Raw genomic sequence first — 24,478 nt, forward strand, 5'->3', positions numbered from 1 at the left:
CCGCTGAAGGGCGCCGCAGAAATCCCCCTCCTGCGGCGCTGGAGCAATGCGCCGCAGCGAGAAGCGGCGCGATAGACTGCCGGGCTGCCGCGCTGAAGACTGTGCCCAGTGAAAAACCGCAGCGGAGGTAGTGCGCTGCGGGAAGGAGCGTACAGCAGCCATAGAGCGGTCTGAAAGAAGGTGCTGCCACAGGGGATAAGAGCGCGGCGGCCAGAAAGGGGCTCGCGCTGGAGAGCAGAAGGTCCTTGCAGAATGGGAAAAAAAGTGCTGGAAAACCAGGACACCGATAAAATACCGGCCGCGCCGCCAGGATACAGGCGATGACCGGGTAAGAGAGGGTCACCGTCTGGGAGCCCTTAACAAGAACCCCCCCCTAACGAAGATCTGGGATGGGGGAAATACTCACCTAAAACATCCCACGCCGGTACTAACCTTAAAAGGGGGTGAGACGTCCAGGGAGCTGATGGACGTCCTCGTCTCCTCTGACCGACAGGCTCTGGTGGGCGAGTGGGTGGGGGACGGAGCCAGGACCGAACTTCTAAGCACGCTGGTGTGCTAGGATCTTGGTCCTGGAGAGGGATCTATGAGGATACGGGGTGGCAGTACACGCCGTACTCATAGTCCGCTTGTGGGAATACAGGTGTGACTGCTCACCCTGTATCCCTCCAGGAAACCTGAAAAGAAACGACGCACATTGAGGTAAAAAAGGGTCTAATGAAAGACCCGTGTCCACCTCCTACTGACACTAAGCTAAACTGAAGAGTATAATGCCAGTCGGTGGGGTGTACACTGCAGAGGAGGAGCTAACTTTTTTATTTGCATAGTGTCAGCCTCCTAGTGGCAGCAGCATACACCCATGGTTCCGGTGTCCCCCAATGAGAAGCGATAAAGAAACAGCGACGCTGCAGCGATCGGCATCGTTGTCTATATCGCTGCAGCGTCGCTTAATGTGACGGTACCTTAAGAGTGACCGGCTGTAGCCCGGGCTTGGGTTAAGTTATTAGTGAGTAGTGCCGATCTTGAAATCTTCTTAAACAACATTCCATTAGTTGTGGATTTACCTTCCAGGTTAGTGGCAGCAATGTTAAGGTTATTGCATGAGTCAGCAGCTAGATTATTTTCACTCTCAAGTTTCATGCGTTCATATTCTCTCATTCTTGCTAATGCTTGATCTAAATGAATCACTGTGTTACCTGTGAATAAATGGACACAAGCTGAAAATCAGGATTAAGCCAAGGCACCAAACAGTGCGACACCATTTCAAGCTAGTAGCTAAAAAAAACAATGCAACATTTTACATAGAGATTGAGCCTACCAAGATCATCAGTAGCGAAAGGCTCAAAATTGGATGATGTTGACAAATTGCTAAGGTTATCCCCCTCGTTCTGATCACCTTCATTGCATGTGGGACCATTTGGGTCTTTTGTAAACATTTCCTGAAAGTAAAGACAATAAACTTAGAAATTGTAGTCACCAGAAAACGAACACTGGCATGTGAGTTCATGCATATGATCATCATAAAGATCTGTAATGATGCACCCAAAGGCTGCCACTGACCCCAACAAAGTTTTTGGCACTAAGTTATATGGAATCTGTAAGAAGAAAAATGTGGCGCATTTCGCAGTATGATGTTTTAGCAATTCTTGCATGAGAAGAAAGTCTTCGAGAATACGAAACCTCATGGTGGTATTGCACAGAGTCAATGAAATACAGCAAAGGGCACATTGCCTAATTTGGGTGATCTGTCCCTTCATAGTAAGGGACGATATGATCAAAATAGATGCAGGAGCAAGGAAGTACGTACATCATCCGTTGTGGCCAGGCTTTCACTTGGTGTAAGCTCAGAGTTGGAAGCCATCCATCCAATGGACTCGATAGGCTTAGTACTGTCATGGTTCTGGTCTGTAGCGTCTGTGACACGTCTGGTCACAATATCCTAGAGAAATACGTAATAATGAATTTAAAAGGGCTGTCTGAGATCTGGTTACGGTGCTACAATTCGAGCAGGCTCGACACTATATAATCCCAGTCAGCACTTCTAACGATCGTGAGTAGGAAACACTAAGCAGTGACCAGAGAAAAGCAGATATTACCTGCAGGGCGAAGAGTGCTTTCTGTCTTAAGTAATCCGTATTCAGAAGCTGCAGTTCGTGGAAGAGCTCAATAAGAAAATGTGGACGGCACTCATTTTGAGAAATCAGTGTAGCAACTTCTGAGTAGATGGTATCACGTAACGCTTCAAACACGGAAAAGTCACTTCCTGCCTCTGCAAAGTACAATAAACTATTAACATACATGTAAGAATCTCAAATAATTGCTTAAAAGGTATTTCCCAGTATCTCACAGCGACAGCATGCAGCAAGGATTTGCCATTAGTTTAGGATTATGCTCTACCCTGAGAGTAATGGGGAATATTTGTGGATTCAGTGCTGCATCTTCTCCATAGTAAACCCCTGCACGGCACGGCACTACTTTGATTGTGCAGGTTACAGCAGTCAGTCCTCTTTACTTGAATGGATCTGTACGGTTGTTCCCCTGGCCCTGACTGACAGCCGGCCTCAATGTAGAGTCCGTGTCAGTGAGGGCCGCGGTTACAGGGGCCGCTCTGTATACTCAGAACGGTGACTGAACCGGCGCCACCCTGCCCCTATAATAGAATACCGAATGCTGGCAGGGAGAATAAAGATCATCTTGTATTCGCTGCATTCGGCTGCATGCGGGTGCCAGACAGCATCGTAACGCTGTATACCTGCAGATTAACAGTGTTATTCCTGGTGACAGGTTCCCTTTAACCCCTTTCTGACCCCGGATGGGATAGTACGTCCGAGGTCGGAAGCCCGGCTTTGATGCGGGCTCCGGCGGTGAGCCCGCATCAAAACCGGGACATGTCAGCTGTTTTGAACAGCTGACATGTGCCCGTAATAGGCGCGGGCAGATCGCAATTTTTTTTTTAGCAAAGTTTGGAATTTTTTTTCACCACTTAGGTAAAAAAATAACCTAGTCATGTTAGGTGTCTATGAACTCGTACTGACCTGGAGAATCATACTGTCAGGTCAGTTTTAGCATTTAGTGAACCTAGCAAAAAAGCCAAACAAAAAACAAGCGTGGGACTGCACTTTCTTTGCAATTTCACCGCACTTGGAATTTTTTTCCCCGTTTTCTAGTACATGACATGCTAAGACCAATGATGTCATTCAAAAGTACAACGCGTCCCACAAAAAATAAGCCCTCACATGGCCAAATTGACAGAAAAATAAAAAAGTTATGGCTCTGGGAAGGAGGGGAGTGAAAAACGAACACGGAAAAACGAAAAATCCCAAGGTTATGAAGGGGTTAAGTCCCATAAATAAGTAGGAGCGCTTCACGGTTTCAGAAGCACTGACTTGCGTAACAGGACATTTTATAAAGAGCTTATGTACCTGAGGAAACCTCGGCAGTTCTGTTGTCCTTCCTCAGCCGTGCGATGTGATCACAACTGGCACTGGCTTCAGTCACTCCCTCAGTCTGTGCATGCTTGTTGCTGCTCTCCTTAGGTTTCTTAGTGCTGGAGATACTTACACAGTGGAGATCTGTGAGAAATTACACATTAAAATACAAAAATAAAAATGTAAATATGCAAAACCCAACATAAAATTCAGTGCTTTTGTTTGCCAACCAAAACAATATAAACTTACCCTGGTTCTTCAGTCCTTTACTTTTCTGATGGAAAACTTTTCTTTTTTTACTCTTGGTCTTTGGGGTTTTGTCCTTGGACGCCAGGCTCGCTTGAGCTGAGGCTTTTCGAGATTTGAACGTTTTAGTTACGGTTGTAGGATCTTCAGGATCCGGCATAGTGCTCATACTCTCCGCTGACTCCTCATCATACGGCCTCAATTGTTCGACAGAGTTTACAAAGTCTGAATGTCCAGGGTCCAAAAAGGGAGAGGTTTTACCTTGGTCTTTATTATGGTTTTCTAACCGGTGACCTCTTGTGTGTTCTCCATCATTAGAGGCTTTAGGAGTAGTTCTAAGGAATAATATAAGATTAGGTAGTGTAGAGAAAACTATATAGGAAGATATAGACTACAGGCCAGCATGAGAGAAAATGCTATACATTGTGAAGTTACACCCATAACAATTTCCAATATACCTGTACTGTATGAATAGGAGTCAATCATACAATCAGTAACAAGCCCGTATTGTGAGTTAGCAGCTAATGCTTTGTACTAGACACATGATAAATAACATAATGGCTTGCATATTGTTCGTTTTAGGGAAGAAAAATAACCGGACCTTTGCACATCGGCTGTACTGGCTGCATTACTTTCGAAAGGCTTGGGAAAGGCCATGTACTCAGTTTTCCCTGAAGTGTTCGGATCAGGAGGCTGGAGCGGTGTGTCAGGCTGAGAGGCAGAATTAGGATTAAAGTCTCCAATCCCAGGTGGATTTAAATTAAAATTCATACCTGTATCAAAATCAATAGGAGGAGGAGGAGCAAAAGGAAATTACATACGAATTCTACACAAATATTTCATAATGTACAGCAGAAAATAGCGGCACCGGAAAATGGCACGCTACAGAATGGATCCAACTAAAATAAAGTACCTGGCATCATGTTAGGAAAACTTCCAAATGGAGGCATGTTAAACACATTCATGGGAGGGGGGAGGAAGCTGAAGTTATTAAACACATTGGGGGTGGAAGGTGGAGGGGCGCTGCTGCTTCTCTCTTGTCTTTGTTGGGAGTTTTGTTGGAAGTGTTCCTGCTGCTGACACATATCACTTAACATTTGCTTCAGCCTGAAGAAGTAAAGAAGGAAACATTACTTACAGAAGTGAAACGCTTAGGCTACTTTCACACCTCCGTCTTTTTAGATCCATCACAATGCGTCGTTTTGGGGGGAAAAAACGCATCCTGCAAATGTGCCGGCAGGATGCGTTTTTTTCCCATAGACTTGTATTGCCGACAAATCGCGACGTATGGCCATACGTGCCGTCGTGCACTGGATGCGTCGGTATTTGGCGGACCGTCGCAGCGAAAAAACGTTCAAGGGAACGCTTTTTCGTGGTACGTCGTGTCCTGCATTTTAAACTGCGCATGCCTGTCCGGAACTCCATCCACTCCTCCCCGGGAGTTTACTATGGGCAGCGGACGCGTTGAAACACTGCGTCCGCTGCCTACGTTGTGCAGAAAATCACCACTGTCCGTCGGTACGTTGCGCCGACGTTTTGTGATGGCCCCGTACCGACGGAAGTGTGAAAGAAGCCTTACAGCCCAAAAAGTTCACAGAACTGTACATTTGTTTTTTTGTTAATGTAAAAATAACCATTTACAGATGGTAATAGCACAGAGAAGAAAAAAAAGCCGTCTACAGTCTTTTAGTCAATTTAAGGCTATGTTCACATGCTGCGTTTTTTTGCAAAATAAACACAGCTTTCTACAGCACCAGAAAATGCTGTGAGATTTCAGAAACCTCATGCAAACGATTTGAGAGCAGCAGCGGTTTTATTTTACACCTGCAGCATGTACATTTCTTTCAGCGTTTTTCACCCACACAAACAAATAAGTGAAATAACCCTGCAAAACACAAACTATGGTGACTTTATGAAACATGTACTGTAGACAAAGCAACCATGTAATCTACTTTAAAGAAAAGCCCAAAACCAATAAATGGGAGTTTAGAACACAGCCTTTTTACTGCCAAGAAAACAGACTTCGGCTGCAGACAAAAATGCAGCAAAATTAGAGTGCGTGAACATAGGTTACCTCTGCACGAAATCAATGCCATGCTATGGAGAGGCGCTTTCTCTACAAACAGTTATATGTAATGCAATAAGCTTCTATCCTCAGAACTGAAGTTCTGCAAATATACTTAAATGATAGAGACACTTCTTACAGTAATGTTATAAATCCAATAGAAGTCTGCTGAGTAGACAAGAAGCCTGAATGATCCAGTCCTCAGACATCACGTACCTGAGCACATTGTTTTGCTGCCAGTTCAGCTGAGTGTAGCACTGATTCAGCTGGTGCATGATCAGGTGCACTTGAGGAGTTCCCACGCTACTTGGCATCACACTGTACGGATTGGTGAACAAGCTTTGCAAGAGGTAGGAAAGAGACTTAAAGAGAAAAAAAATTATATGACACACTTAAAAATCAATTTCTCTCTAAGGTGAAATAGGTGGATTTGAACCTATTCTATCTTCTCAAATCATCTATCCAGGTTTTTACAGTGCCTGAAACCTTGGTGGTCCTGAGCCAAGCAATCATTGCCCACAGATAAATATATAAAACATTGATCAGCGGAGGGTCCACAACCACAGCAATCAGGATGGCCGCGGTAACTGGATTCCCCAGATCGCTTCTTCTCTGCAGACACCGACCGCGTTCAGCGCATAGGCAGAAACAGGCAGCAAAGGAATCCAAAAAAAGAGTCACAGACAGAGCAAAAAAACTAAACTGAGAATGCAATGATTTGGAAAGGTCTTCTAGTCATACTTCATTCACAACATAAGGAACATATCACAAAGTGAAAGACATTTTCCATTTGAAAATATTAACTCATTTAGAAATAAATAGTAAGGCTGAGACAGGGTTAATGAAAGGCTGGAAAAGTAAATGGTACCAATGAAAAATAGCTGGTGGGTCAATTTTTAACTAAATCAGGGGTGGGGAAGCTCAGGCCCTAGGGCCATTTCCGGCCCTTGAAGACCTTTTATCAGGCCCCCGAGCAGATTGTTAGGGACCGAATTCTTGGGCAGGGAGCTGTAGTGTGATTACAACCAGCTCATTAATTTCTTCTTGCTCTGTTAGCACACACATATATTGTTCACTACTGAACACTGAAGGGCATGCAATGAAAGATTACGTCCTGACACCAGTGCTACAGTCAGGATATACTTTGTGGGCGGAGTTTGTACGGCCCCCGAAGGATGGTTAAATATCCAAATGGCCCTTGGCAGAAAAAAAAGATTCCCCACCCCTGAACTAAATGATCAAGCAGACATCCATGCAAATCTGTCCAAACACTGAGCACTAAGGTCCGGACTGGCCGCGGGTCTCCTGACCGCAGCATAAAAGCCTCAGGGAAATATATGATGCTGTGATGCTTATCAGTGAGCAACTGCGTCTAAGGGCATGTTATAGGAGGGATGTGGAAACCACAAAGAAACGACCAAAAGGAATAACTATAATCAATAAAAAAAGCTCTTTATTAAATACAAATATTATAAAATACTTGGACAGAGATGGAACAAAAATAGGGGAAATGGTACAGGTCATAATGCGAATACTACCGTGTAGATACACAACGTGCAGGCCCAACACTGGCTCCCTACAATACATGTATATAAGATGTTGGTATGGGGAGTGAACACCAATACATCAGAGTGGCTGATAAATACATAGTAAAACAACACTCGGTCACTATACCCTGGAACACACAGTAATATAATATAGCCCTCACTATTAAATAAATTGCTACACCAGTGTGTGTGAGAAGCTAAACAATCGATCACTTGAACGTCCAGGGTTACCACCAGAATAAAGGCTGGCGGAACACTAAGCTGACCTTGCTAATCATAAGTAGCAGCCAACACTGAAGCCGCTTATCCCTGCACCAGGAAAGACACCAAGGTGGCGTAAGCACTAACCATATGTCAAACAGACCAAGCTGTATCAATCCATGTTACCTGGTCCTGGGCGGTTCACGGATGGTCTAAGGGCATGTGCACACGTTGCAGATTCCATTGCGGATTTTTCTGTGTGGATTCTGCAGAATCCGCGGGTAAAATGACCTGCGTTTTACCTGCGGATTCTGTGCTGATTTTGTGCAGATTTCGCCTGCGTTTTTACACCTGTGGATTCCTATAATGGAATAGGTGTAAAATGCTGCAGATTCCGCACAAAGAATTGACATGCTGTGGAAAATAAACCGCTGCGGAAAATAAACCGCTGAGTTTCTGTGCAGAATTTTCCGCAGAATGTGCACAGCGGATTTGGTTTTCATGGTACTGTACACTGCATGGAAAACTGCTGTGGATCCGCAGGGCCAAATCCGCTGCTGATCTGCAGCAAAATCCGCAACGTGTGCACATAGCCTAAAAATTGCAGAACAATTTCACAAAAACGTTTGGATACTATTTTAGGGAATGTGAATGGCCTCTTCAGAGAGGAAAAGGACTGGAACGCCAGCACCACCTACTGGAGGTAGCAATCAAAAAAGTAAATAATGACCCTTTAACGAGCCTTGCCACAGAAGTATTCACATATCTGTGGGTAATATCAGAGGAGAAGAAAAGAAGCCCTACCTGTAGGAATGGGCACACACCAGTAAATAATTAATATACCATTTTATAAAGTGAGGAAAACCACAAGCAAATTAGCAATAAAACATGTGAGACGTCCCAGACCCGAGTACCCCACACAGTGCATAACCATATCTGATTAACGGACAATAGAATAACGCTTAATACAATATATATTGCACGTGCTCATAGGTAATGAACAAAACCACAAAAAGGTATAGAAAGGGGAAAAATAATAATAATCCCCCTCATTATAAATGCTTGGAAGAAGGCCAAGATAGTATAAGGATAAGACCTAGATATTGGGTGTCCCCATGATCAATAGAGGTATTATTAAGGAACATGCAAAGTGTGACAGCCAAAAAAACAAAGCCTATGTAATAGTGGGTGTAGGCATGGAAGATCAAAGAAGGCTGTTCACAGAAAAGTAGCTATGGTCCATGGGGCACAATGTGCAAAGATAGTTTTCTATAGAGGGAGGACGCCTACATGAGAGGATGAATGAATAGATCGCTAGTGAGTGGATAATACCTACAGGTCCACGAAAGGTTGTGAGGGGTACATTGGAGATATAGAGACCGCCGGGTCGGCTCAGAGCAAGTCTTACTCTGATCCGATGTTGAGGATTAGAATAGCACATGGGTCTGTGTGCTGTTCAACACCAAAAATTGGGCAGTGTAGAAACATTTTCATGGAAATGTGAATGCACCGTTAGGAAGAGAAGCCAAACAAGACACTCCATTTGCAGACACGTTTTGAGGCGTTTGTCCCTCATTAGCGCCAAGCAGGAAATCTGATTTCGCTAGGTGAGAGGTCTCTGACCTCCGGTGTAAAGGGGACATTTCTCCTTATGGAGGGTTCAAGCTGGCGTTAAGAGACTTGTGTTCCATGCAATGCTCAGCTTGGAATTTACATACGGTTTCTACAGGCAAAAACAGACTTTTCGTCTGTTTTTGCCTGTAGAAACCGTATGTAAATTCCAAGCTGAGCATTGCAAGGACTGCATCTTTGCTACATCCAGTAGGTGGCATTAGAGTGGTATTAGTAGGAGTATACAGCCCAGCACAACCTCTGCTACAACACATGCAGCCATCAGTGATTGGTCCTGGACTGTACACTGCCATCACTGCGATTACACAGATAATAAGGCATCTGAATTATGGTACCTTCACACATAACGATATTGTTAACGATATCGTTGCTATTTGTGACGTAGCAACGATATCGTTAATGAAATCGTTATGTGTGACAGCGACCAACGATCAGGCCCCTGCTGGGAGATCGTTGGTCGCTGAATAAAGTCCAGAACTTTATTTCGTCGCTGGACTCCTGCTGACATCGCTGGATCGGCATGTGTGACACCGATCCAGCGATGTCTTCACTGGTAACCAGGGTAAACATCGGGTAACTAAGCGCAGGGCCGCGCTTAGTAACCCGATGTTTACCCTGGTTACCATGCTAAAAGTAAAAAAAAACAAACACTATATACTTACCTACAGCCGTCTGTCCTCCAGCGCTGTGCTCTGCACTCCTCCTGTACTGGCTGTGAGCCGGAAAGCAGAGCGGTGACGTCACCGCTCTGCTTTCCGGCTCACAGCCAGTACAGGAGGAGAGCAGAGAAGCAGAGCGCAGCGCTGGAGGACAGACGGCTGTAGGTAAGTATGTAGTGTTTGTTTTTTTTTACTTTTAGCATGGTAACCAGGGTAAACATCGGGTTACTAAGCGCGGCCCTGCGCTTAGTTACCCGATGTTTACCCTGGTTACTGGCATCGTTGGTCGCTGGAGAGCGGTCTGTGTGACAGCTCTCCAGCGACCAAACAGCGACGCTGCAGCGATCCGGATCGTTGTCGGTATCGCTGCAGCGTCGCTTAATGTGAAGGGGCCTTTAGTCCACAGCTTGGGACAGCAGAGTAGTGATAAGGAGACCTACTACTCTGAAAGCAACGGATACTGGGGGCAGGTTATAATGAAAGATTTATAACAGCAGCTGAAAGGTAGGGAGGGGAACAAATAACTGCTGGATAGACATCAATGGGCAGGAAGGAGTGGGCTAGGATATTAGGAGTTAACCATATCCAGGATGGTAACTACTGCATACTCTTGGCAAGGATCTGGGAAAGGAACGGTAGCCGAACTCCATGGAAGCCAGCTGTAAACTTTGAATGATAAAGGCTCTCTTTGCACAAGAATGACAATAAAAAGAAAACGCAAGTTAACTGCAAACTTGCCTATTTTCATACTGCTAAATTAAATCAATATATTAACATGAGAATCCTCCATTAAAACATTTAAAACCGAGACCTTTCAAGGGCGATCGTTTAAGATACTTATTCCTCAGCACCACATTTTAATGGCGCTGTTGAGCAGCGGAGATTCCCATGGGTGTCTGCTGTGTGTGGCAGCTGATAACCTGCAGTATCAGCCCCAGCCGGTTTTGCAACTGACCTGAGCTGATTAACGCCTTACAGCGGTATTTAACTTGTTACAAGGGCATCACAAGACCCTCTTTGTAACCAGTAAATAAGAACTATTCTTGCACTGCTGTCTATTTGTTCATTCTACCTCCCAAAAATCAGAGTAAGGCTTGGCTCACATTTATCCTGCGCTTGCCACTGAGCGTTTCAATCATGGTTCTGTAATGCTGTAGTTAAGCCCCCGATGTCACCTGAAATATAAGAATAACAGGTTATATTATACTCACCCAGGGGTGGTTCCGATGTGGTCCGGTCCGATGGGCGTCGCGGTCCGGCGCCTCCCATCTTCATACGATGATGTTCCCTTCTTTGCTTCCTGCCGCGGCTCCTGCGCAGGCGTACCTAATCTGCCCTGTTGAGGGCAGCGTAAAGTACTGCAGTGCACAGGTGCTGGGCCTCTCTGACCTTCCCCGGCGCCTGCGCACTGCAGAACTTTTGCTCTGCCCTCAACACGGCAGACAAAGTACGCCTGCGCAGGAGCCGCGGCAGGAAGCAAAGATGAGGACGTCATCGTATGAAGATGGGAGGCGCCGGACTGCGACGCCCATCGGACTGGACCGCAGCGGGACCGCCCCTGGGTGAGTATAATCTAACCTCTTTTTCTTATCTTTCAGGATACATCGAGGACTTATCTACAGCATTACAGAATGCTGTAGATAAGCCCCTGATGTCGGTGGTGGCCGCAGCTTATAGGCGAATTTTGGGGTGACAGATTCCCTTTAAGGCGTCTCTTTAGTGCACAAGTGTGGGCAACCACAGATCTGTGTACTTCTAAAAAGATGGATACCACCGGAGCAGACGCCAAATTGAGTCTGAAGAGTCTCCATCTGCCTCATGGAGGGTGGTTCCATTGGGAGTTTCATCTGAATCGCATTTTCGTGGCATTTAACCATGACATAAGTGCTCAGCATAGAACACAAAAATGTGGTCCAGCCTTATACTGGAAGCGATCAAAAAAAGTTATGTACCCCAAAATGTTACCAATAAAACCCTAATTTATCATACATAAAACTATCCCCCATTCAGGTCCGAAATCTGTCACTAACTATAGGGGGTTCCCACGTTACTGGTAAAACAAAGTCTCTAAAAAAGCAACATGGCTCCTGCCCCCTCAAATAATATCAAATTAATTCTGTGCTCCCAAATCCAAACGCCCACCATCCTTCTGAGCCGCACTGTGCCTAAACCTCAGTAAGCGGTCATCACGTATTTGGCATTAGTGTAATGGAGAGAAGGCACTTATACTACTGGTGCATATCGCCAGAAGCACAAGCTGGGCACAATGTATGGAGGCGCTACAATATATGGAGGCTCTACACTATGGGGGACACAATATTTAGGGTACTAGACTGGCATATTTGTAATTCTCCAGAAAAAAAGCCAGGCATGGATGTTACAAAATATTCGTTGTAGATGTAGATTAATTCATTTAAAGATGCAGCTTCTACAAAGGGGTCACTTTTGGGATTTTTCTGCTGTTCTGGCACCTTCAGGGCTCTCTGAAAATGTCGCCCGCAAATCATGCTACCAAAATCTGTGCTTCGAAAGCTAAATAGTGCGGCAATTCTGCAACGTGTGTACTTGGCCTAAAAGTGTATGTTTTGTTTTATTAGCAATGTCACAGACCTTGGAAAATCTTTTCACCCATTTTCCAGTGCATTGCTTGGTAAACTGGATGCTATCATTCAAAAGTACAACTCATCCCGCAAAAAAATAAAAACAATGTTTGACATGGCTATGTTGTCATAAAAATAAAAGGAAAGAACAAAAGTGCAAAATCAAAAACGTACTATTCTTTAAGGGGGTTAATGAACAGAAATGTACAGAGACAACATAAATGATGTAGAGAGACGAAGCTGAACTCTTCACACTTACCTGCTGGTCTCGCATCAAAGTCTGACATATATTTGTGCTGAACTCCAGTTGTTTCTTCAGCTGGTCTATCTGCTCCTGCCAATGTTCCTTCTCTTCCACCTGGGAAAGCTCAGAGACCCACTGAACGTTTTCTTGTCGCCTCATGCTAATATTCTGCTGTTGTCTGGTCCTCGGAGAGGGACGGTAATTGCCATCAACAGAATATGAACGCTGGTTTCTCCATCTGGAAGAACAGTATTGCAATATGCACATTGCTATTTTTGCGCTTTAAGAATCAGGCTATTTATCTGCAATTATTCTGTATTGCTACTTTGCATCTAAAAATAAAACAACTTTGCAAATCATTTTGGCTAAAATGTTGAACTTGATGGACCAGAGTCTTTTTTCAGCCTACAGGCGCTTCTCACAAAATTAGAACACCATCAAAAACTTAATTTATTTCAGTTCTTCAATACAAAAAGTAAAACTTGTATCAAGCCCAGATTGCTTTGATAGCAGTCTTCAGATTGTCAGCATTGTTGGGTCTGGTGTCTCATCATCATTGACAAGAAGGTTAGGCTCAGGTTAAGGTCAGGCGAGTTTGCTGGACAATAAAGCACAGTGGTACTGTTGTTTGTAAACCAGATATTGGTACTTTTGGCTATGTGGACAGGTGCTAAGTCCTGCTAGAGAATGAAATTTCCATCTACAAAATCTTGTCGGCAGAGGGAAGCATGAAGTGCTCTAAAATTTGCTTGTAGACGGCTGCGCTGACTTTGGTCTTGATAAAACACAGTGGACTTACACCAGCAGATGACATGGCTCCCAAACCATCACTGATTGTGGAAACTTCACAACTTCCAAAGCAGTTTGGATTGCGGCCTCTCCACTCTTCCTCCAGACCCTGGGACCTTGATTTCCAAATGAAATGAAACATTTACTTTCATCTGAAAACAACATCTTGGGCCACTGAGCAACAGTCGAGACCCTTCCGGCGTTGTCTATTGGTCATGAGTGGCTTGACACAAGGAATGTGACACTTGTAGCCCATGTCCTGGATACATCTGTGTGTGGTGGCTCTTGAAGCAATGACTCCAGCAGCAGTCCACCCCTTGTGAATCTCCCCCAAATTTTTGAATGGCCTTTTCTTAGCAATCTCTTCAAGGTTGCTGTTTTCCCGTTTGCTTGTGCACCTTTTTCTACCACACTTTTTCCTTCCACTTAACTTTCCATTAATATGTTTGGATACAGCACTCTGAACAACCAACTTCTTTATCAATGACCTTTCGTGGCTTACCCTCCTTGTGGAGTGCGTCAATGACTCTTCTGGACATGTCAGGTCAGCAGTCTTCCCCATGATTGTGGAGCCTACTGAAACAGGCTAAAGGACCTTTTTAAATGCTTAGGAAGCCTTTGCAGGTGTTTTTTGTTAATTATTCTAATTTACTGAGAATGACTTTTGGGTTTTCATTGGATTTAAGCCATAATCATCAACATTATCAGAAATAAACACTTGAAATAGATCACTCTGCTTGTAATGACTCTATATAATACGAGTTTCACATTTTGGTATTGAAGAACTTAAATAAATTAACTTTTTGATGATATTTTAATATTGTGGTGAGAAGCATCTGTATGTAACAATGTTTCACCTCTACAGCTTCTTTGCAGACTTATTACACTGCCTGGTCACAAACACACTTTTTAACCATGCAACTAGACTTTCTTTCATTTACCCCATTCTTCCTAACCTAAACTTAGTATTTGGGCATACAATAGTATACTTATAATAAAACATGTACATCCTTATAAAAGAGTCACTATACTGATGGGACAGTTCTCTAAACTTAAACAGGCACATCCTAGAAGCACGTCTTCTTACCCAGGCTTAGTGGTCTTCCCACTGAAAGAACTCTGGTTCATGCCACTTGGGGGATACATGACATTTTCTTGGAATGTGTTTTCTTGCTCATCATCTTCCTCCTCCTCCTCTTCTGCCTGATTTACATCAGATATGCATGCTTCATCATCATCTCCTCCATCACCGTCATCATTATCATTATCATCATCATCTTCAAGGGCACACTGTGTAGATCCACCCCAAGTTGCCATTGTCCTAAAAACAGAACAAAAAAATAAAGGAATGAAATATCACTAGGATTCGCTAAAGCCACATGCATCATATTGCTACTGCCTCTGTATAATTCACCCTAGCACACCATTTCCCAGTTCAGTCCCAAATTAACCATATTCTGGGATTCGGAACACATTCGTCTGGAATTGTCAGTGTTTTTCTAGTGTGTAAGGAACTAAAGGGGCCACACGTGAACATATCTAACCTGCATTGCCTTTATACAGATGTAATAAAAGAAGCTCCACATTATGCACCTTAGTACTAAACCCTACATGAGACGTCAGAACGTGTTGTACTGAACAAGGGATTTCGGGCTTGTTCAGACGAGCGTATTATACGGATGTATGCGGCACAGATTGCACACACACCCATTATATCCAATGGCACATGACAGATTTTCAACATGGACAAATGGTCAGTGTGGCGCATGCATTACTTGGGTCGGATTTACAGACCAGACTAGTACATGCAAATAGAGCAGGAAGCACGGTGTCTCAGTGGTTAGGACTGCAACCTTGCAGCGCTGGAGTCCTGGGTTCAAATCACACCAAGGACAACATCTACAAGGAGTCTGTATGTCCTCCCTGTGTTTGTGTGGGTTTCCTCCGGGTTCTCCGGTTTCCTCCCCCATTCCAAAGACATACTGCTAGGGAATTTAGATTGTGAGCCCCATCCGGGACAGCGATGATAATGTGTGCAAACTGTAAAGCGCTGCGGAATATGTTAGCACTATATAAAAATAAAAATTATTATTATTAAGCTTCTGCACTCAGTCCAAGTTCTAGTACGGCTGTCTGAACCTGACCGTAAAGGGATCGATGTATCACTTATTGGTCTGCTTGGTGCAGTTTTGATAGAATCCCTATTTTTTTGCTGTAGATGTAGAAGTGCTCAGAATATAGACTGCTGTATAACCTCTCCCACATCACTGATTGGCAGATTCCAGTATACATTGTAAGCAAGCTGCCAATCAGTGATGGGGGAGGGGATATACAGATTAGCTGGACTGCCTGGCACAAGACAGCTAGTCCTGCAGTGATAATCTCTTGCTGATAAAACAATGATTGTATTCAAACTACAGCAAGCTGCCCAGTAAGTGACATCCCTGGAATCAGGCTCTCAGCCACCACATAAGGCTGTCCTCAGATTACAAGGCAAAAATCTGATAACAGCTTCCCTTTATGTGGAGATTCATGTCAATTACTCACCTTTCAGTCCTGCTGCGGTGCTGAAGACTGTGTGTGTCAGAGTCATCACTTCTTAAAGAGCCAGCAGAAGCAGTTTCTGAGATTCCTTGTCTTCGCTGATGCTCAGCCATCAATGACTCAAGCTGTTTCCTTCTTTGTCGCAAATCTTCCCTTAAAATTTGATGTCTGCGAATCTCTGACCATACCTGAATACGAGGATTAGACAGCGTTAGTCTTAACAAAATGTGCAATTTCCATAATTACCTTTGCCAAACTGCACTTATTTTATAAATGTAGATTTATGAAGGAAATATTAAAAGGAGCTTCTTTGTGAAAAGAGCTTTAACTCCGTAGTGACTGATCCAAAATTCACTTTAAAAGGGAAGCCCAAAACCGCCACCATGTCATTATTGTACCCTATATGTACTTTATAACAAGCCTTTTTTCGTGGCTTAATGATTATTCAATAACCATAAAATCAATTTTAAAACTCTGCTTGTGACAAATTAGTAACACACTATATTTGCAGCGTAGCTGGCAATGTGCAGTGATATGTACAGCCAGCAAGCACAATTTTAAAATTGATTTTATGGTTATTTAACTATCACATCCACAAAAAGGGGCTGGTTAAAAAGTAGGAGCATAGTGCATTCAAGACATGCGTGCAGTTTTGGAAGGCTAGGGCAGCTGACACTTTCCCTTTTAATGAGCAAACCTCATTTTTCTAACCTGACAGGTCTGTCCCAGCGATTCTGAGATTGTTACTTACTTGACACATTGCACTTTATGCTAGTGGTAGCTTTAGGTTGAGAAGTTTGGCATTTGATTTTTTTTAAATAAAAATATCTGAAATATGACAAATATTTAGAATAATTAGCAATTTTTAAACTTTGCTTACACTGGTTCGTCATACCACAAAAACTACCGTATATACTCGAGTATAAGCCGAGATTTTCAGCCCAAATTTTTGGGCTGAAAGTGCTCCTCTCGGCTTATACTCGAGTCAAGGTGGGTGGCAGGGTCGGCGGGTGAGGGCGCTGAGGCATACTTACCTGCTTCCAGCGATCCTGGTGCTCCCCGCCTGTCCCACGGTCTTCGGTGCTGCAGTTCTTCCCCTGTTCAGCGGTCACGTGGGACCGCTCATTAGAGAAATGAATAGGCGGCTCCACCTCCCATAGGGACCGCTGATAGAGGAAGAGGCTGCAGCACCGAAGACCAGCTGTCCGGGGGAAGGAGTGGGATGCCGGGAGCAGGTAAGTATCGCATATTTACCTGTCCCCGTTCCAGCCGCCGCTCCATCTTCTCGACGCCGCTCCATCTTCCCGGCGTCTATCCGCTCTGACTGTGCAGGTCAGAGGGCGCTATGACGCATATACTGTGCGCGGCGCCCTCTGCCTGATCAGTCAGTGCGGAGAGACGCTGGGACCAGACGCTGGGAGCTGCAAGCAAGAGAGGTGAGTATGGCTTTTTTTTATTGCAGCAGCAGCAATGGCACAGATATACAGTATGTGGAGCATCTATGGGGAAATATGAACGGTGCAGTGCACTATATGGGGCACAGCTATGGGGAAATATGAACGGTGCAAAGCACTATATGGCAGAGCTATGGGGAAATATGAACGGTGCAGAGCACTATATGGCACAGCTATGGGGAAATATGAACGGTGCAGAGCACTATATGGCACAGCTATGGGGCAATAATGAACGGTGCAGAGCACTATATGGCACAGCTATGGGGAAATATGAACGGTGCAGAGCACTATATGGCACAGCTATGGGGAAATAATGATCTATTTTTATTTTTGAAATTCACCGGTAAGGCCTCTTTCACACTTCAGTTATTTGGCATCAGTCTAAAACCGCCATTTTCCTCAAATAACGGATCCGTCATTTTTTTTTGACGGATCCGTTATTTTCCCATAGACTTGCATTAGTGACGGATTGTGACGGATGGTCGTCCGTTCCATCCGCCATGCGACGGATCCGTCGAAATTTGGCGGACGTTTTCTGAAAATAGACGGACATTGAAACGTTTTTTGTCACCGCCGAAATGGCGGATCGCGACGGATCCGTCGCGTCCGCCATTCCATAGAATGGCCGCCTATGGGCGACGGATCCGCCGCAACAGTTTTTTCGGCGGATCCGTCGCCCCAATCCGTTTTTTCAATTGCGCATGCTCCAAAAAGTAGATACTTCTCCCAGACAACCCCCAAGTAACGGATCCGTCAAAAAAACGGATCCGTTAGAACCGTTTTCGCAACAATTGTGACGGATCCGTCAATCCGTCACTATGTCGGTAGTGACTGACGCCAAAAGACTGAAGTGTGAAAGAGGCCTAAATGCTGCATTTCCACCCTAGGCTTATACTCGAGTCAATAAGTTTTCCCAGTTTTTTGTGGCAAAATTAGGGGGGTCGGCTTATACTCGGGTCGGCTTATACTCGAGTATATATGGTAGTTAGAAGGCATACATATAGGAAGTATATCCCATTGGTGTCATGTAGAATCCTGTTATTTTGTTAAGATGTAAAAATTTAGCAATTTCACATTCTTTTCTATTTACAATTCCTGTTTTATTAACAGACAATCAGCTGGGAAGTGACACGGATAGCTGGGGCCTATATATTGGAAAACCAACTAATCTTATACTATTTTCAAAACTGCACCCTCCTAACACTCAAAACTACATTCAAGGAGTTAATTAAAGGGAACCTGTCACCCCCAAAAATCATATATGAGATTAGGCCACAGGCATCAGGGGCTTATTTACCGCATTCTGTAATGCTGTAGATAAGCCCCCAATGTAACCTGAAAGGTAAGAAAAACAGGTTACATTATACTCACCCAGGGGTGGTCCCACTGCGGTCAGGTCCGATGGGCGTCGCGGTCTGGGGCCTCCCATCTTTTTACGATGACGTCCACTTCTTGTTTTCCTGCCACGGCTCCGGCGCAGGCGTACTTTGTCTGTCCTGTTGAGGGCAGAGCAAAGTACTGCAGTGCGCAGGCATCGGGCCTCTCTGACCTTTCCCGGCGCCTACGCTCTGCAGTACTTTGCTCTGCCCGCAACAGCCATTGCAAGAATACAAGAAGAGGATGTCATCGAATGAAGGATGGAGGCCCTGGACCGTGACGCCCATCGGATCGGACCGCCCCTGGGTGAGTATAATCTAACCTCTTTTTCTCGTCTTTCAGGATACATCGGGGGCTTATCTACAGCATTACAGAACGCTGTAAATAAGCCTGATGCCAGTGGGCTTAGCTCAGATACGATTTTTGGGGTGTGGGGTGACAGGTTCCCTTTAAGTCAACTGTGACATGGAAAGTCCCTGTTTTACAGTTGACAGATGACAGACATCAGTGGGGGCTTTTTTTTTTTTTCAGGTTGCGTTTGAGTATTTTTTGGTATAATTTGGGGACACATTTTTTGATGATTTTTAAGACTAGATTCACATGTATCCTGTGCTCTACACTATCACTTAGCACTTTGATGTTTCAGCCTGAATCCCAAAATTATTCAGACAAAACTACAGATTTCATCAATCAGTACACTGTCTGTCTGGCCTCTGTTTCATCCGTATCAGTCGCTTCAGGCAAGCAAACGTCTTCCAATTATGCTTATGTGCACTACAAAGATACCGAAAAACATGGGACACCGCTCAGAGGCCAAGGTACTCCATCTGCCTGACTGTAGTGAATAATACTGTCAGGGATGCAATCTCAAATTGCTTTTTGGGGGGATTTAAATAGCAACCCCCACCCCAGGTAAGGCCTCAGCTTCCAGCACATGATAAATATAAACCGAGCCTCATACTATTTTAAAAGAGGCCAAATGTACAAATAAAAAGTAATTCAACAATTGCTTTTCACCGTGCGGTATAAGTGCTCAGTTTTATTTTTCAGTGTTCATAAGATTATAGTGATACCAGATTTATATAGAAATTTTTATGTTTTGCACATCAAAAATTATAGTTACCGTATATACTTGAGTATAAGCAGAGTTTTTCAGCACATTTTTTTGTGCTGAAAACCCCCTCGGCTTATACTCGATTGAGGGTCCCAGAAGATGTAGGTGAAGCGGTAGCAGTGGAGCAGCAGGTCACAGAGACAGGAGTCGGCTGCTGCGGCTAAAACCTGTGCCCACTGCTAAAAAAGAGAAATAAATATTCACTGTGCTGGCAGTGAATATTAAGTTCTCTGTAATAGAGCGCATAGTGTCCGACCGCAGCCACCGGCTTCCAGCAGTGGCCGGAATATCACGAGTACCAGCTACTTAAGATAAATGAATATTCACTTCTCTCCACTCCAATAGGCGTGGAGAGAGGGGACTATTCATTCCCTTAAGTAGCAGGCACATGTGACCGCACAGCGGCTGCGGATGACCCTGTGCACACTACTTAATAGCAATGGATACTCACTGCCCACCACGCACATAATCCCAGGGTGGAAAGCAGCGAGTATTCCGGCAGCTGTGTTCTGCTTGTAAGCAGCGCATGACATCCCTGCCATACACTGCTTACAAGCACAAAACAGCTGCTGGCACCGGAACAAGATGCTGAAAGGGAGCACAGGGAGGCAAGTAGAATGTTTTTTTTATGCTTTTTTTTTTATGGGAGCCATACATACCAGGATAGGGATGAAAAACCATGCATACCAGGATAGGGATGAGGGTGACAAGCATCTAGTATATAATTGTCTAGGGGTCAATTCCATCTGTCTGTCTTTCTGTCTGTCTGTCACGGATATTCATTGGTCGCGGCCTCTGTCTCATGGAAATCCAAGTCGCTGATGGGTCGTGGCAAAACGCCCACGACCAATCAGCAACGAGCAGAGTCTGGCAGCAAAATGGCCGCTGCTTTACTGCCCTGCAGTCAGCGCTGAGCGGTCACACAGGGTTAATGCCAGAGTTAACAGACCGCGGTGTAATGCACTCCGTTAACGCGTTATTAACCCTGTGTGACCAACTTTTTACTATTGATGCTGCGTATGAAGCATCAATAGTAAAATGATCTAATGTTAAAAAAAATAATAATAATTTAAAAAAAAAAAAAAAAGGTTATTCTCACCCTCCAACATGGCGCGGTGTACTCGGCGGTGCAAGCAGCAGGTTCCGGTGCCAAGGATGCTATGCGAGAAGGACCTGCCATGACGTCACGGTCATGTGACCGCGACGTCATCACAAGTCCTGCGCTCATACCAACCCTGGGACCGGAAGCTACAGCGTGCACCGCACACAGGCGCCAGGACTTCAAGGGGCCCTTGGAAGGTGAGTATATTTTTATTTTTTATTTTAAGTCTTTTTTAACCACGCATATAGTGCCCACATTGCTATATACTACGTGGGCTGTGTTACATACTGCGTGTGCTCTGTTATATACTACATCTCTATGCTATATACTTTGTAGCTGGGCAATATACAACGTGACTGTGCAATATACAACGTGACTGCCCAATATACTATGTGCTCTGTGCTATATACTACGTAGCTGTGCAATATACCATGTGGCTGTGTCGGTTCTGTTATATACTGCGTCGACTGTGCAATATACTATATGGCTCTGTTATATACTACATGGCAGTGCAATATACTACGATATATGACATGGCTATGTTATATACTACGTGGTTCTGCTATATACTACGTGGCTGACCAATATACTACGTGGCTGACCAATATACTACGTGTCTGTGCAATACACTATGTAACAGTGCAATACACTACGTGGCTATGTTATATACTATGTGGCTGTGTTATATACTACGCAGCTCTTCTATATACTACGTACGCTGTGTTACATACTACGTCGGTTGCGTTATATACTACGTCACCGTGCAATATAGTACGTAGCCTGTGCTATATACTACCTACATATTCTAGAATACCCGATACGTTAGAATCGGGTCACCATCTACTACCAGGATAAGGATGTGGCGGCCATGCACACCAGGATAGGGATAAGGGGGCCATGCATACCAGGATAGGGATGAGGAACCATACATACCAGGATAGGGATGTGGGGGCCATGCATACCAGGATAGGGATAAGGGGGCCATACATATTAGGATAGGGATGAGGAGGCCATACATATCAGGATAGGGATGAGGAGGCCGTGCATATCAGGATAGGGATGAGGAGGCCGTGCATACCAGGAGAGGGGTGAGGAACCATGCGTAACAGGATAGGGATGAGGAGGCCGTGCATATCAGGATAAGGATGAGGGTGCGATGCATACCAGGATAGGGATGAAGGTGCGATGCATACCAGGATAGGGATGAAGGTGCGATGCATACCAGGATAGGGATGAGGAGGCCATGCATATCAGGATAGGGATGAGGAGCCCGTGCATATCAGGATAGGGATGAGGTTGCGATGCATACCAGGATAGGGATGAGGGTGCGATGCATACCAGGATAGGGATGAGGGGGCCATGCATGCCAGGATAGGGATAAGGAGCCATGCATACCAGGATAGGGGTAAGGGGGCCATGCATACCAGCATAGGGATGAGGAGCCCGTGCATACCAGGATAGGGATGAGGGTGCAATGCATACCAGGATAGGGATGAGGGGGCCGTGCATACCAGGATAGGGATGAGGAGGCCTTGCATATCAGGATGGTGATGAGGAGGCCGTGCATACCAGGAAAGAGATGAGGAGGCTGTGCATACCAGGATAGGGATGAGGAGCCATGCATACCAGGATAGAGATGAGGAGCCATGCATACCAGGATAGGGATGAGGAAGCCATGCATACCAGGATGGGGATGAGGAGGCCGTGCATACCAGGATAGAGATGAGGAGCCATGCATACCAGGATAGGGATGAGGAGGCCATGCATACCAGGATGGGGATGAGGAGGCCGTGCATACCAGGATAGAGATGAGGAGCCATGCATACCAGGATAGGGAAGAGGAGGCCATGCATACCAGGATGGGGATGAGGAGGACGTGCATAGCAGGATAGGGATGAGGAGCCCGTGCATACCAGGATAGGGATGAGGAGGCCGTGCATATCAGGATAGGGATGAGGAGGCCGTGCATACCAGGAGAGGGGTGAGGAACCATGCGTAACAGGATAGGGATGAGGAGGCCGTGCATATCAGGATAAGGATGAGGGTGCGATGCATACCAGGATAGGGATGAAGGTGCGATGCATACCAGGATAGGGATGAAGGTGCGATGCATACCAGGATAGGGATGAGGAGGCCATGCATATCAGGATAGGGATGAGGAGCCCGTGCATATCAGGATAGGGATGAGGTTGCGATGCATACCAGGATAGGGATGAGGGTGCGATGCATACCAGGATAGGGATGAGGGGGCCATGCATGCCAGGATAGGGATAAGGAGCCATGCATACCAGGATAGGGGTAAGGGGGCCATGCATACCAGCATAGGGATGAGGAGCCCGTGCATACCAGGATAGGGATGAGGGTGCAATGCATACCAGGATAGGGATGAGGGGGCCGTGCATACCAGGATAGGGATGAGGAGGCCTTGCATATCAGGATGGTGATGAGGAGGCCGTGCATACCAGGAAAGAGATGAGGAGGCTGTGCATACCAGGATAGGGATGAGGAGCCATGCATACCAGGATAGAGACGAGGAGCCATGCATACCAGGATAGGGATGAGGAAGCCATGCATACCAGGATGGGGATGAGGAGGCCGTGCATACCAGGATAGAGATGAGGAGCCATGCATACCAGGATAGGGATGAGGAGGCCATGCATACCAGGATGGGGATGAGGAGGCCGTGCATACCAGGATAGAGATGAGGAGCCATGCATACCAGGATAGGGAAGAGGAGGCCATGCATACCAGGATGGGGATGAGGAGGCCGTGCATAGCAGGATAGGGATGAGGAGCCCGTGCATACCAGGATAGGGATGAGGAGGCCATGCATACCAGGATAGGGATGAGGAGGCCGTGCATACCAGGATAGGGATGAGGAGCCATGCATACCAGGATAGAGATGAGGAGGCCATGCATACCAGGATAGGGATGAGGAGGCCATGCATACCAGGATAGGGATGAGGAGGCCGTGCATACCAGGATATGGATGAGGAGCCTGTGCATACCAGGATAGGGATGAGGAGGCCGTGCATACCTGGATGGGGATGAGGGGGCCATGCATTCCTGGCTTATACTCGAGTCAATTAGTTTTCCCAGTTTTTCGTGGCAAAAACAGGATTTTTGGTTGCTTACCGTAAAATCTGTTTCTTGAAGCCTCCATTGGGGGACACAGGAACCATGGGTGTATGCTGCTGCCACTAGGAGGCTGACACTATGCAAATAAAAAAGTTAGCTCCTCCTCTGCAGTGTACACCCCACCGACTGGCATTATACTCTTCAGTTAGTGAGAAAGCAGTAGGAGAAAAGAACAAGGTTGAAAAACCATAACCACAAACTTGAGAACTGTAAACGTGAGAACAGTCATAAAACGGATAACAACAGAAACATTGGGAGGGAGCTGCGTCCCCCAATGGAGGCTTCAAGAAACAGATTTTACGGTAAGCAACCAAAAATCCTGTTTTCTTTATCGCCTCTCA

At 45.3% G+C, this 24,478-nt stretch overlaps 1 protein-coding gene across 4 annotated transcripts in view; it reads right to left on the minus strand.

Moving 5' to 3' along the window:
- The window catches only part of PCM1 (pericentriolar material 1), a 228,267-nt gene that overhangs the window by 65,743 nt on the left and 138,046 nt on the right, over window positions 1-24,478 (minus strand). For all 4 annotated transcript variants that reach the window (XM_069744379.1, XM_069744380.1, XM_069744381.1 and 1 more), the window contains exons 15-26: window positions 15,956-16,140; window positions 14,496-14,729; window positions 12,635-12,857; window positions 5,953-6,098; window positions 4,585-4,778; window positions 4,273-4,444; window positions 3,675-4,006; window positions 3,420-3,569; window positions 2,094-2,266; window positions 1,805-1,936; window positions 1,316-1,436; window positions 1,062-1,193 (exon numbers count right to left, since the gene is read on the minus strand). In XM_069744379.1, coding sequence (XP_069600480.1) covers window positions 1,062-1,193; window positions 1,316-1,436; window positions 1,805-1,936; window positions 2,094-2,266; window positions 3,420-3,569; window positions 3,675-4,006; window positions 4,273-4,444; window positions 4,585-4,778; window positions 5,953-6,098; window positions 12,635-12,857; window positions 14,496-14,729; window positions 15,956-16,140 — 2,194 coding nt within the window. The remainder of the gene's footprint in view (window positions 1-1,061; window positions 1,194-1,315; window positions 1,437-1,804; window positions 1,937-2,093; window positions 2,267-3,419; window positions 3,570-3,674; window positions 4,007-4,272; window positions 4,445-4,584; window positions 4,779-5,952; window positions 6,099-12,634; window positions 12,858-14,495; window positions 14,730-15,955; window positions 16,141-24,478) is intronic.

The sequence above is a fragment of the Ranitomeya imitator genome, chromosome 1 (genome assembly GCF_032444005.1).
Source record: "Ranitomeya imitator isolate aRanImi1 chromosome 1, aRanImi1.pri, whole genome shotgun sequence".
In the NCBI taxonomy this organism is placed as follows: Eukaryota; Metazoa; Chordata; class Amphibia; order Anura; family Dendrobatidae; genus Ranitomeya; species Ranitomeya imitator.